The sequence below is a fragment of the Entelurus aequoreus genome, linkage group LG20 (genome assembly GCF_033978785.1).
Source record: "Entelurus aequoreus isolate RoL-2023_Sb linkage group LG20, RoL_Eaeq_v1.1, whole genome shotgun sequence".
NCBI classification, from domain to species: domain Eukaryota; kingdom Metazoa; phylum Chordata; class Actinopteri; order Syngnathiformes; family Syngnathidae; genus Entelurus; species Entelurus aequoreus.
The window spans coordinates 47,239,044-47,253,513 of record NC_084750.1 but is presented as its reverse complement, the minus strand read 5'-3'; the positions used below and the strand labels follow the sequence as shown (position 1 = coordinate 47,253,513).

The following is a 14,470-nucleotide window of genomic DNA, read 5'->3' as shown; positions in this document are numbered from 1 at the left end:
TGAAAACAGAGCTTTTTGTATAGGATTCTACGGGGTACCATAACTTCCGTTACTCTGACTTCGTCACGCGCATATACGTCATCATACCGCGACGTTTCAGCCGGATATTTCCCGGGAAATTTTAAATGTCACTTTATAAGTTAACCCGGCCGTATTGGCATGTGTTGCAATGTTAAGATTTCATCATTGATATATAAACTATCAGACTGCGTGGTCGGTAGTAGTGGCTTTCAGTAGGCCTTTAAGCCGCATACAGTAGTTCCACTTGTGGTGATCTTAGACTGGTCAGAAGTAACAACGAGGTCTATGAAGGTTTAAAAGGACTCACTCACCCTGGTAGTTTGCTTAATGAGCTAAGTGAGACAATGTTGGTGGCACAGCTTAGTGAAGGTTTTAAAAATGGGTGCATCCTTTCAGGACATAGCTGTGTTCCAATCCCCAAGAAGATGTAAACCTGTATCAACATGTTTACACAAAACTCACACACTCACCAAATACATTTTACACTGTAATCAAATCTAATTAAAGTTATAATTTCACTTCCTGATTCTGACTTACATGCAACAATAAATGAAAGTAAACATTTATTTTCAATAACCAAAGTAGTCATCAGTTGAATTATTAAAAGAACATAAAGGTGACTGACTTTCCTTCAGCGTGTCGTAGATGGTCTCCAATTCCTAAAGAGCAATTGTTGATGGAGATACTCCATAAAACACCACATAGTAAAACATGTTTTGTTAAAAGTTCCTTTTGGCCCAGCCAACAAAATGACCACAAAAAAGTATTCTGCATGATGACAAAAACTTACCATGAATGTTTTTTTAAGTGATTTTGGAATTCGATTTTTTATTTCCATGATATTGAAGTTATGGTGATGACTATGTCATTACAAGATTGTGGTTGAGTTTAGAGATAAAGTTTAGGTGTCATAGACCGTATACAGAATAAAATATTTACACACTTTACATCAGTGAGTGTAAAGTTAAGAATGCCTCAATCAATGCTGCCTCGTACTTATAAAAACTTTTCAAATTGCCCCCATCAAATTTCCAAGTCTGTTTTTGTACTCACTTTTGAATTAATTGTAGTTACTGGGACAAAAGGAGGTATTTCCCGCATTTTTATTGGTTGTTTTGCTACACACTTTTAACACAACACACAGAAGAACGCAAATAATGTTGTGTTAACAGTGTCAGTCCAAAACTATTTATATTCTCTCTTTATCTTATTTACTTATTTACCCAACAGACGTCCAGCAGCCCCCTCACATTGAATATGATGAGGAGGATCCACAGCCCCCCCACATGAAAGAGGAAGAGAAGGAAGTGTGGATCACTCAGGAGGAAGAGTGTGTTGTAGGGCAGGAGGAGGATGATGTCAGCAAGTTTCCACTGACTGTTGTCTCTGTGAAGACTGAAGAGCATGAAGACAAAGCACCTGAATCCTCACAGCTTCATCACAGTCCAAGTAAGCACATATCATTTTATTCTCAGGGCATTCAATCCATCACAACTGGACTGTTCACTTTGTCTTAGAACACTCATCCAAGTAGGCTTCATCACTTCATGCTCATACACTTTAAGTCTTAAATCTAATCATTGCAATTTAGAGGGGAACTGCACTTTTTTGGGGGGAATTGTTTCTATCGTTCACAATCATTATAAAAGACATGAGGGTGAATATATTTTAAAAAAAAAATCACATTCTAACTAGGGCTGGGCAATATGGCCTTTTATTAATATGTGGATATGTTTAGGCCATGTCACGATACACCATATATATGTGGATATGTTTAGTCCATGTCACGATACACCATATATATGTGGATATGTTTAGTCCATGTCACGATACACCATATATATGTGGATATGTTTAGTCCATGTCACGATACACCATATATATGTGGATATGTTTAGTCCATGTCACCATACACCATATATATGTGGATATGTTTAGTCCATGTCACGATACACCATATATATGTGGATATGTTTAGGCCATGTCACGATACACCATATATATGTGGATATGTTTAGGCCATGTCACGATACACCATATATATGTGGATATGTTTAGTCCATGTCACGATACACCATATATATGTGGATATGTTTAGTCCATGTCACGATACACCATATATATGTGGATATGTTTAGGCCATGTCACGATACACCATATATATGTGGATATGTTTAGTCCATGTCACCATACACCATATATATGTGGATATGTTTAGTCCATGTCACGATACACCATATATATGTGGATATGTTTAGGCCATGTCACGATACACCATATATATGTGGATATGTTTAGGCCATGTCACGATACACCATATATATGTGGATATGTTTAGTCCATGTCACCATACACCATATATATGTGGATATGTTTAGGCCATGTCACGATACACCATATATATGTGGATATGTTTAGTCCATGTCACGATACACCATATATATGTGGATATGTTTAGTCCATGTCACGATACACCATATATATGTGGATATGTTTAGTCCATGTCACGATACACCATATATATGTGGATATGTTTAGTCCATGTCACCATACACCATATATATGTGGATATGTTTAGTCCATGTCACGATACACCATATATATGTGGATATGTTTAGGCCATGTCACGATACACCATATATATGTGGATATGTTTAGGCCATGTCACGATACACCATATATATGTGGATATGTTTAGTCCATGTCACGATACACCATATATATGTGGATATGTTTAGTCCATGTCACGATACACCATATATATGTGGATATGTTTAGGCCATGTCACGATACACCATATATATGTGGATATGTTTAGTCCATGTCACGATACACCATATATATGTGGATATGTTTAGGCCATGTCACGATACACCATATATATGTGGATATGTTTAGTCCATGTCACGATACACCATATATATGTGGATATGTTTAGGCCATGTCACGATACACCATATATATGTGGATATGTTTAGTCCATGTCACCATACACCATATATATGTGGATATGTTTAGTCCATGTCACGATACACCATATATATGTGGATATGTTTAGTCCATGTCACCATACACCATATATATGTGGATATGTTTAGTCCATGTCACGATACACCATATATATGTGGATATGTTTAGGCCATGTCACGATACACCATATATATGTGGATATGTTTAGGCCATGTCACGATACACCATATATATGTGGATATGTTTAGTCCATGTCACCATACACCATATATATGTGGATATGTTTAGTCCATGTCACGATACACCATATATATGTGGATATGTTTAGGCCATGTCACGATACACCATATATATGTGGATATGTTTAGTCCATGTCACGATACACCATATATATGTGGATATGTTTAGTCCATGTCACGATACACCATATATATGTGGATATGTTTAGGCCATGTCACGATACACCATATATATGTGGATATGTTTAGTCCATGTCACGATACACCATATATATGTGGATATGTTTAGTCCATGTCACCATACACCATATATATGTGGATATGTTTAGGCCATGTCACGATACACCATATATATGTGGATATGTTTAGGCCATGTCACGATACACCATATATATGTGGATATGTTTAGGCCATGTCACGATACACCATATATATGTGGATATGTTTAGGCCATGTCACGATACACCATATATATGTGGATATGTTTAGGCCATGTCACGATACACCATATATATGTGGATATGTTTAGTCCATGTCACGATACACCATATATATGTGGATATGTTTAGGCCATGTCACGATACACCATATATATGTGGATATGTTTAGGCCATGTCACGATACACCATATATATGTGGATATGTTTAGTCCATGTCACGATACACCATATATATGTGGATATGTTTAGTCCATGTCACCATACACCATATATATGTGGATATGTTTAGGCCATGTCACGATACACCATATATATGTGGATATGTTTAGGCCATGTCACGATACACCATATATATGTGGATATGTTTAGGCCATGTCACGATACACCATATATATGTGGATATGTTTAGGCCATGTCACGATACACCATATATATGTGGATATGTTTAGGCCATGTCACGATACACCATATATATGTGGATATGTTTAGGCCATGTCACGATACACCATATATATGTGGATATGTTTAGGCCATGTCACGATACACCATATATATGTGGATATGTTTAGGCCATGTCACGATACACCATATATATGTGGATATGTTTAGGCCATGTCACCATACACCATATATATGTGGATATGTTTAGGCCATGTCACGATACACCATATATATGTGGATATGTTTAGTCCATGTCACGATACACCATATATATGTGGATATGTTTAGGCCATGTCACGATACACCATATATATGTGGATATGTTTAGGCCATGTCACGATACACCATATATATGTGGATATGTTTAGTCCATGTCACGATACACCATATATATGTGGATATGTTTAGTCCATGTCACGATACACCATATATATGTGGATATGTTTAGGCCATGTCACGATACACCATATATATGTGGATATGTTTAGTCCATGTCACGATACACCATATATATGTGGATATGTTTAGTCCATGTCACCATACACCATATATATGTGGATATGTTTAGTCCATGTCACGATACACCATATATATGTGGATATGTTTAGGCCATGTCACGATACACCATATATATGTGGATATGTTTAGTCCATGTCACGATACACCATATATATGTGGATATGTTTAGTCCATGTCACGATACACCATATATATGTGGATATGTTTAGGCCATGTCACGATACACCATATATATGTGGATATGTTTAGTCCATGTCACGATACACCATATATATGTGGATATGTTTAGTCCATGTCACCATACACCATATATATGTGGATATGTTTAGGCCATGTCACGATACACCATATATATATGGATATGTTTAGGCCATGTCACGATACACCATATATATGTGGATATGTTTAGGCCATGTCACGATACACCATATATATGTGGATATGTTTAGGCCATGTCACGATACACCATATATATGTGGATATGTTTAGGCCATGTCACGATACACCATATATATGTGGATATGTTTAGTCCATGTCACGATACACCATATATATGTGGATATGTTTAGGCCATGTCACGATACACCATATATATGTGGATATGTTTAGGCCATGTCACGATACACCATATATATGTGGATATGTTTAGTCCATGTCACGATACACCATATATATGTGGATATGTTTAGTCCATGTCACCATACACCATATATATGTGGATATGTTTAGGCCATGTCACGATACACCATATATATGTGGATATGTTTAGGCCATGTCACGATACACCATATATATGTGGATATGTTTAGGCCATGTCACGATACACCATATATATGTGGATATGTTTAGGCCATGTCACGATACACCATATATATGTGGATATGTTTAGGCCATGTCACGATACACCATATATATGTGGATATGTTTAGGCCATGTCACGATACACCATATATATGTGGATATGTTTAGGCCATGCCACGATACACCATATATATGTGGATATGTTTAGGCCATGTCACGATACACCATATATATGTGGATATGTTTAGGCCATGTCACCATACACCATATATATGTGGATATGTTTAGGCCATGTCACGATACACCATATATATGTGGATATGTTTAGTCCATGTCACGATACACCATATATATGTGGATATGTTTAGGCCATGTCACGATACACCATATATATGTGGATATGTTTAGGCCATGTCACGATACACTATATATATGTGGATATGTTTAGTCCATGTCACGATACACCATATATATGTGGATATGTTTAGGCCATGTCACGATACACCATATATATGTGGATATGTTTAGGCCATGTCACGATACACCATATATATGTGGATATGTTTAGGCCATGTCACGATACACCATATATATGTGGATATGTTTAGGCCAAAGCAACACGGTGGCAGAGGGGTTAGTGCGTCTGCCTCACAATACGAAGGTCCTGTGTAGTCGTGAGTTCAATCCCGGCCTCGGGATCTTTCTGTGTGGAGTTTGCATGTCCTCCCCGTGACTGCGTGGGTTCCCTCCGGGTACTCCGGCTTCCTCCCACCTCCAAAGACATGCACCTTGGGATAGGTTGATTGGCAACACTAAATTGGCCCTAGTGTGTGAATGTGAGTGTGAATGTTGTCTGTCTATCTGTGTTGGCCCTGCGATGAGGTGGCGACTTGTCCAGGGTGTACCCCGCCTTCCGCCCGATTGTAGCTGAGATAGGCTCCAGCGCCCCCCGCGATCCCAAAGGGAATAAGCGGTAGAAAATGGATGGATGGATGGATGGATGTTTAGTCCATGTCACGATACACCATATATATGTGGATATGTTTAGGCCATGTCACGATACACCATATACATGTGGATATGTTTAGGCCATGTCACGATACACCATATATATGTGGATATGTTTAGTCCATGTCACGATACACCATATATATGTGGATATGTTTAGTCCATGTCACGATACACCATATATATGTGGATATGTTTAGTCCATGTTACGATACACCATATATATGTGGATATGTTTAGGCCATGTCATGATACACCATATATATGTGGATATGTTTAGTCCATGTCACGATACACCATATATATGTGGATATGTTTAGTCCATGTCACGATACACCATATATATGTGGATATGTTTAGTCCATGTCACGATACACCATATATATGTGGATATGTTTAGTCCATGTCACGATACACCATATATATGTGGATATGTTTAGTCCATGTCACGATACACCATATATATGTGGATATGTTTAGTCCATGTCACCATACACCATATATATGTGGATATGTTTAGTCCATGTCACGATACACCATATATATGTGGATATGTTTAGTCCATGTCACGATACACCATATATATGTGGATATGTTTAGGCCATGTCACGATACACCATATATATGTGGATATGTTTAGGCCATGTCACGATACACCATATATATGTGGATATGTTTAGTCCATGTCACGATACACCATATATATGTGGATATGTTTAGTCCATGTCACCATACACCATATATATGTGGATATGTTTAGTCCATGTCACCATACACCATATATATGTGGATATGTTTAGGCCTTGAATGTGTTATGATCCGCTGCCCGGATCATATTTCTGTTTACGTTTTCTAGTCACTTGTGTTTTTCTGTTAGTCTTGATCTCTTTGTAGTTCCTGTTTAAGCACTTCTCAGTTTGGTTACCATAGTTACTGATTATTTTCACCTGCCGCGGGTGTCCCCGACGCGCACCTGTTTTTCATGATTGACATTATTATTTAAAGCCTGCCTCCCCAGCCAGTCGGTCTGGCTTCGTAGTTTGTGTTCACACAACAGTTGACGACTTTTGTTTCCTGCTCTTTAGCGACTAGTTTTCACACTAGGCTATTTTGGCTTGCTAGCTCCCACGGTAGTCTTTTGGTTTTGTACTTTAAGTGCTATGAGCACGTGTTTATTTTCTGATTTATGCTTCAATAAATCATTTCGTACCTGCAAGCTGTGTCCGAAGCCCAATCTGCATCTCTGAGAGAACGAACACCCGAACCCGGTAGTCACAGTACGAAGCCAGCAAAAAGTTCTCTCGCAGCGAGCATGATGTTGGAGGTTGACGAAGGTACGTGGTTGGTCCTCCGAGCGATGGAGGCAGAGACGCTCCGCTGTGCGCCAGATGAGATGATTTGGGGACCTGGAGGTGTTCTGGTCCCGTTGGACTCCATCTGGCCTGGGGAGGTCCGCTGTCAGCCCGCTCGTAAGCGTCAGCGAAAGCGGAGGTCACTAAAGAAGACTTCGGCTCGCGGCAAAGACGCACCAATCCCACAACTTTTCCCTCCGGAGCACAGCCAGCTGCAATCAGCCCAGGATTCCCCTCTTCAAATGTCTGGTAATGCAATCGATCACTTTGCCAAAGACTTTTCCTACGGGCCTGTCAATCACTGGGACTGCAGCTATGACGTCATTCCGTCGGCGCCCCCTGATGACACGCGCCTTGATGACGTTGCCCCGTCCATTTGTGATGACGTCATAGACAAAGACATTTTTATACATTCTGTTAATTCTTTCTGTCAGCCATTTACAAATGACTAATTCTACAATTAATCATTATCAGGACATTTTTAAAAAATCTAAATCTAGTCAGTCCCAGTCACCTGATTTTCTAGCTCCGCCCCAAGTTGCTTTGGCCCCACCCCATATGTCTCAAGCTCCGCCTCCCCTGTCTGCCGTGCCACATATTGCTCAGCCTACTCCACTTCCTGTTCCAGCCCAGTCATCTTCCGGGACAATTCTTGAAAAGTTCAGTCCTGCTTGGGTGGATGAGTGGTACCGGAAGGTACTTATTGATCTAGAACTTGAGAAGCAATCCCAAGCAGCAGAGGACACTCCGCCTGCCATTGGGGAGCACAATAGACTTTCTGGACAATCGAGAGGGGAGGAGTCTACCCCCCTCCTGACCTCCCTCCACCCGCCCCTAAAGAAGATTCCAGAACACAGGGAGCGCGTCTGGTATCCGCTTCTTGAGGAGGGGGCTAGTGCTGGGAGCTGTGCTACGGAGGTAGCACAGCTGCGCCCAGCCAAGCCGCAACCTCCTGCTCCAGCGCTGCAAAGCACACGTGACCCTGCAGAGACCGACCCAGTAAGAAAGGCATTGCTCCAACAGGAAGAACAACTTGGACAACAGGAAAGACAGTTTGGCGTTCTTGGGGCTTGCGTCAACGCCATGGCGGAACGCCAAGATGCCCGCCTTGATGCCCGCCTTGATGCTTTGGAGAGACAGCTGGGAAGTATACTCACCGCGCTGCAGGTGATGACTTCCCCTACAGCCGACCCAGCAGTCCAGCTGAGACATCCTCCACCCACAAATATTCCGTTGCCTGCTCCGCCCATGCCGACAGACGAGCCGCCTGCTCTGACTCTGGCTCCGCCCACGCAGACAGACGAGCCGCCTGCTCTGCCTCTGGTTCACGCACCAGCACCTGACCCCAGACTGGTTCACGCACCAGCACCTGACCCCAGACTGGTTCACGCACCAGCACCTGACCCCAGACTGGTTCACGCACCAGCACCTGACCCCAGACTGGTTCACGCACCAGCACCTGACCCCAGACTGGTTCACGCACCAGCACCTGTCCCCACGGCAACGACAGCGACTCCTGCTGCCGCGGCAACGACAGCGGCTCCTGCTGCCGCGGCAACGACAGCGACTCCTGCTGCCGCGGCAACGACAGCGACTCCTGCTGCCACGGCAACGACAGCGACTCCTGCTGCCGCGATGTCGACTCCTGCTGCCACGGCAACGACGTCGACTCCTGCTGCCGCCACGGCGACGTCGACTCCTGCTGCCGCCACGGCGACGTCGACTCCTGCTGCCACGGCGACGTCATAGCCTCCCGCTTCCAGGGCGACGCCTCTTGTTTTCATGGCGACTACGCCTCCCAGGGCTTCCACGCCTGCTTCGCCGACGACGTGCCCACATCCTCGTGCCCGGGCTGCACCTCGGCACCACCCACCTCCTCGTGTCCGGCGAGCATACAACATGCATGCATACAACATGATACATCACACATGCATGCATACAACATGATACATCACACATGCATGCATACAACATGATACATCACACATGCATGCATACAACATGATACATCACACATGCATGCATACAACATGATACATCACACATGCATGCATACAACATGATACATCACACATGCATGCATACAACGTGATACATCATACATGCATGCATACAACATGATACATCACACATGCATGCATACAACATGATACATCTCACATGCATGCATACAACATGATACATCTCACATGCATGCATACAACATGATACATCACACATGCATGCATACAACATGATACATCACACATGCATGCATATAACATAATACATCACACATGCATGCATACAACATGATACATCAAGCATGTATGCATACAACATGATACATCACGCATGCATACAACATGATACATCACACATGCATGCATACAACATGATACATCAAGCATGTATGCATACAACATGATACATCACACATGCATGCATACAACATGATACATCACACATGCATTCATACAACATGATGCATCACACATGCATGCATACAACATGATGCATCACACATGCATGCATACAACATGATACATCACACATGCATGCATACAACATGGTACATCACACATGCATGCATACAACATGATACATCACACATGTATGCATACAACATGATACATCACACATGCATGCATACAACATGATACATCACACATGCATGCATACAACATGATACATCACACATGCATGCATACAACAGGATACATCACACATGCATGCATACAACATGATACATCACGCATGCATACAACATGATACATCACACATGCATGCATACAACATGATACATCAAGCATGTATGCATACAACATGATACATCACACATGCATGCATACAACATGATACATCACACATGCATTCATACAACATGATGCATCACACATGCATGCATACAACATGATACATCACACATGTATGCATACAACATGATACATCACACATGCATGCATACAACATGATACATCACACATGCATGCATACAACATGATACATCACACATGCATGTATACAACATGATACATCACAATTTCCAGTTTGTCTATTCAACATGTTGGAAAAGGAGTAGGAAGAAGCAGAGCTTATTTAATCCTACCCCTTTTCTTTTACATAACAGTTGCTAAAACTTTAGTTGACTTCCTGTTCTCAATGTATTCACAATATACTCCATAAGTAATCACAATAAAAATAAATCAATAATAATGAGTGAAGTAAGTTATATTTTATATGGTGAGATGAGTAAGATGATGTAGAAATTGAATGATGGATGAAATAAATTGAGAATGTTTATCATGGTTCTTCTTCTTTGTACTTTGTAAACACTTTAAGTGTGAAGAGTTTCTTGAAGTGTATCATATTAGTACATTGTTTGATTGCTTTGCTTCATCCATTCCATCATTTAATTCCACATACTGATATACTGAAGGTCTTAAGTGTTGTACGTGCATACAAATGTTTTAAATTACATTTTTCTTTAAGATTATATTTCTCCTCTTTTTTGAGAAGAATTGTTGTACATTCTTGGCTAGCAGGTTATAGTTTGCTTTGTGTATCATTTTAGCTGTTTGCAAATTCACTATGGGGTGGAATTTCAGTATTTGTGATTGGATAAATAAAGTGTTTGTATGTTGTCTATATCCAACATGATGTATTATTATAACTGATCTTTTTTGTAACACAGTTAATGAATGAAGTGTACTTTTGTACTTATTTCCCATACTTCTACACAATAAGTCAGATATGTAACACTAGTGAGCAGTAGAGAATATGAAGTCATTTTTGGTCTAGAACATGTTTTGCTTTATTCATTACTGACGTGTTTCTTGCTACTTTATGTTGTATATTTTTTACATGACATTTCCAGTTTAATTTATCATCAATCATTATACCTAGACATTTGGTTTCATTTACCGTATTTTTCGGAGTATAAGTCGCTCCGGAGTATAAATTGCACCGGCCGAAAATGCATAATAAAGAAGAAAAAAACATGTATAAGTCGCACTGGAGTATAAGTCGCATTTTTTGGGGAAATGTATTTGATAAAAGCCAACACCAAGAATAGACATTTGAAAGGTAATTTAAAATAAATAAAGAATAGTGAACAACAGGCTGAATAAGTGTACGTTATATGAGGCATAAATAACCAACTGGTATGTTAACGTAACTTATTATGGTAAGAGTCATTCAAATAACTATAACATATAGAACATGCTATACGTTTACCAAACAATCTGTCACTCCTAATCGCTAAATCCCATGAAATCTTATACGTCTAGTCTCTTACGTGAATGAGATAAATAATATTATTTGATATTTTACGCTAATGTGTTAATCATTTCACACATAAGTCGCTCCTGAGTATAAGTCACACCCCCGGCCAAACTATGAAAAAAACTGCGACTTATAGTCCGTAAAATACGGTACTCTTTCAATTTCTATTGCGTCTATTTGTGTCTGACTTTCTCTTCTACTGTTACCAAATAGCATTATTTTACTTTTACTGAGAGTCAAAGATTGTCAAAGCATCTTTTTAATGTGTTCATTTCTTCTGTTATTATTTGTATTATCTTCTGTGTGTTCTCTCCTGAACAAAACACTGTTGTATCATCCGCAAATAATACTAAATTTGAATATTTTGTAACTTTACAAATGTCATCTATATAGAGATTGAATAATGTAGGTCCTAGTATTGATCCCTGAGGTACACCACAGGATATATTTAGTGTTGTAGAAGTGTGTTGGCCTAGCTTCACGTATTGTTTCCTGTTGGTTAAATAACTTCTTATCCAGTTTAAAGGCCTACTGAAACCCACTACTACCGACCACGCAGTCTGATAGTTTATATATCAATGATGAAATCTTAACATTATAACACATGCCAATACGGCCGGGTTAACTTATAAAGTGACATTTTAAATTTGCCGCTAAACTTCCGGTTCGAAACGCCTCTGAGGATGACGTATGCGCGTGACGTAGCCCGGCGAACACGGGTATGCCTTCCACATTGAAGCCAATACGAAAAAGCTCTGTTTTCATTTCATAATTCCACAGTATTCTGGACATCTGTGTTCGTGAATCTGTTGCAATCATGTTCATTGCATTATGGAGAAGGAAGCTGAGCAAGCAAAGAAGAAAGTTGTCGGTGCGAAATGGACGTATTTTTCGAACGTAGTCAGCAACAACAGTACACAGCCGGCACTTCTTTGTTTACATTCCCGAAAGATGCAGTCAAGATGGAAGAACTCGGATAACAGAGACTCTAACCAGGAGGACGTTTGACTTCGATACACAGACGCCTGTAGAGAACTGGGACAACACAGACTCTTACCAGGATTACTTTGATTTGGATGACAAAGACGCAGACGTGCTACTGTGAGTATGCAGCTTTGGCTTCTAAACATTTGATCGCTTGACCGTATGTGCGCAACTTTTTTTTGCGTATGTACGTAACTTTTTTTAAATATATAAGCTTTATGAACCTTGGGTTAGGTGAACGGTCTTTTGGGCTGAGTGATTGTGTGTGTTGATCAGGTGTTTGAATTGTATTGGCGTGTTCTATGGAGCTAGGAGCTAGCATAGGAGCTAGGAGCTAGCATAACAAACACGCAGGTGTTTTTATGCAGGATTAATTTGTGGCATATTAAATATAAGCCTGGTTGTGTTGTGGCTAATAGAGTATATATATGTCTTGTGTTTATTTACTGTTGTAGTCATTCCCAGCTGAATATCAGGTACCGTGAGTATGCAGCCTTGGCTGCTAAACATTTGATAGCTTGACCGTATGTGCGCGTCACGTACGTAACTTTTTAAAAATATATAAGCTTTATGAACCTTGGGTTAGGTGAACGGTCTTTTGGGCTGAGTGATTGTGTGTGTTGATCAGGTGTTTGAATTGTATTGGCGTGTTCTATGGAGCTAGGAGCTAGCAGAGGAGCTAGGAGCTAGCGTAACACGCAGGTGTTTTTATGCAGGATTAATTTGTGGCATATTAAATATAAGCCTGGTTGTGTTGTGGCTAATAGAGTATATATATGTCTTGTGTTTATTTACTGTTGTAGTCATTCCCAGCTGAATATCAGGTCACCCCCGGCTCTCACAGCATCTTCCCTATCTGAATAGCTTCAACTCCCCACTAGTCCTTCACTTGCACTTTACTCATCCACAAATCTTTCATCCTCGCTCAAATTAATGGGGAAATTGTCGCTTTCTCGGTCCGAATCTCTCTCACTTCATGCGGCCATCATTGTAAACAATAGGGAACTTTGCGTATATGTTCAACTGACTACGTCACGCTACTTCCGGTAGGGGCAAGCCTTTTTTTTATCAGATACCAAAAGTTGCAATCTTTATCGTCGTTGTTCTATACTAAATCCTTTCAGCAAAAATATGGCAATATCGCGAAATGATCAAGTATGACACATAGAATAGATCTGCTATCCCCGTTTAAATAAAAAAAAATCATTTCAGTAGGCCTTTAAGACCAACCCTCTGATGCCATATCCTTCTAGTTTTTGGATGAAAATATTGTGATTAATTATGTCAAATGCTTTAGTTAGATCCAACAACACTGCTGCTGCACATTTTTTACTATCTATTGCATTGCTCATTTCTTCTGTCATTTCAATTAAAGCCATCAAAGTTGAAACATTAGCTGTGTATCCATATTGGTTCTCTTCTAGTATTCTAT

The 14,470-nt window shown here is 40.2% G+C and overlaps 1 protein-coding gene across 2 annotated transcripts in view; it reads left to right on the top strand.

The window, feature by feature from the left end:
- The window catches only part of LOC133636342 (oocyte zinc finger protein XlCOF6.1-like), a 66,194-nt gene that overhangs the window by 46,149 nt on the left and 5,575 nt on the right, over nt 1-14,470 (top strand). For both annotated transcript variants that reach the window (XM_062030308.1, XM_062030307.1), the window contains one exon: nt 1,252-1,470. In XM_062030308.1, the coding sequence (XP_061886292.1) occupies nt 1,252-1,470 (219 nt within the window). The remainder of the gene's footprint in view (nt 1-1,251; nt 1,471-14,470) is intronic.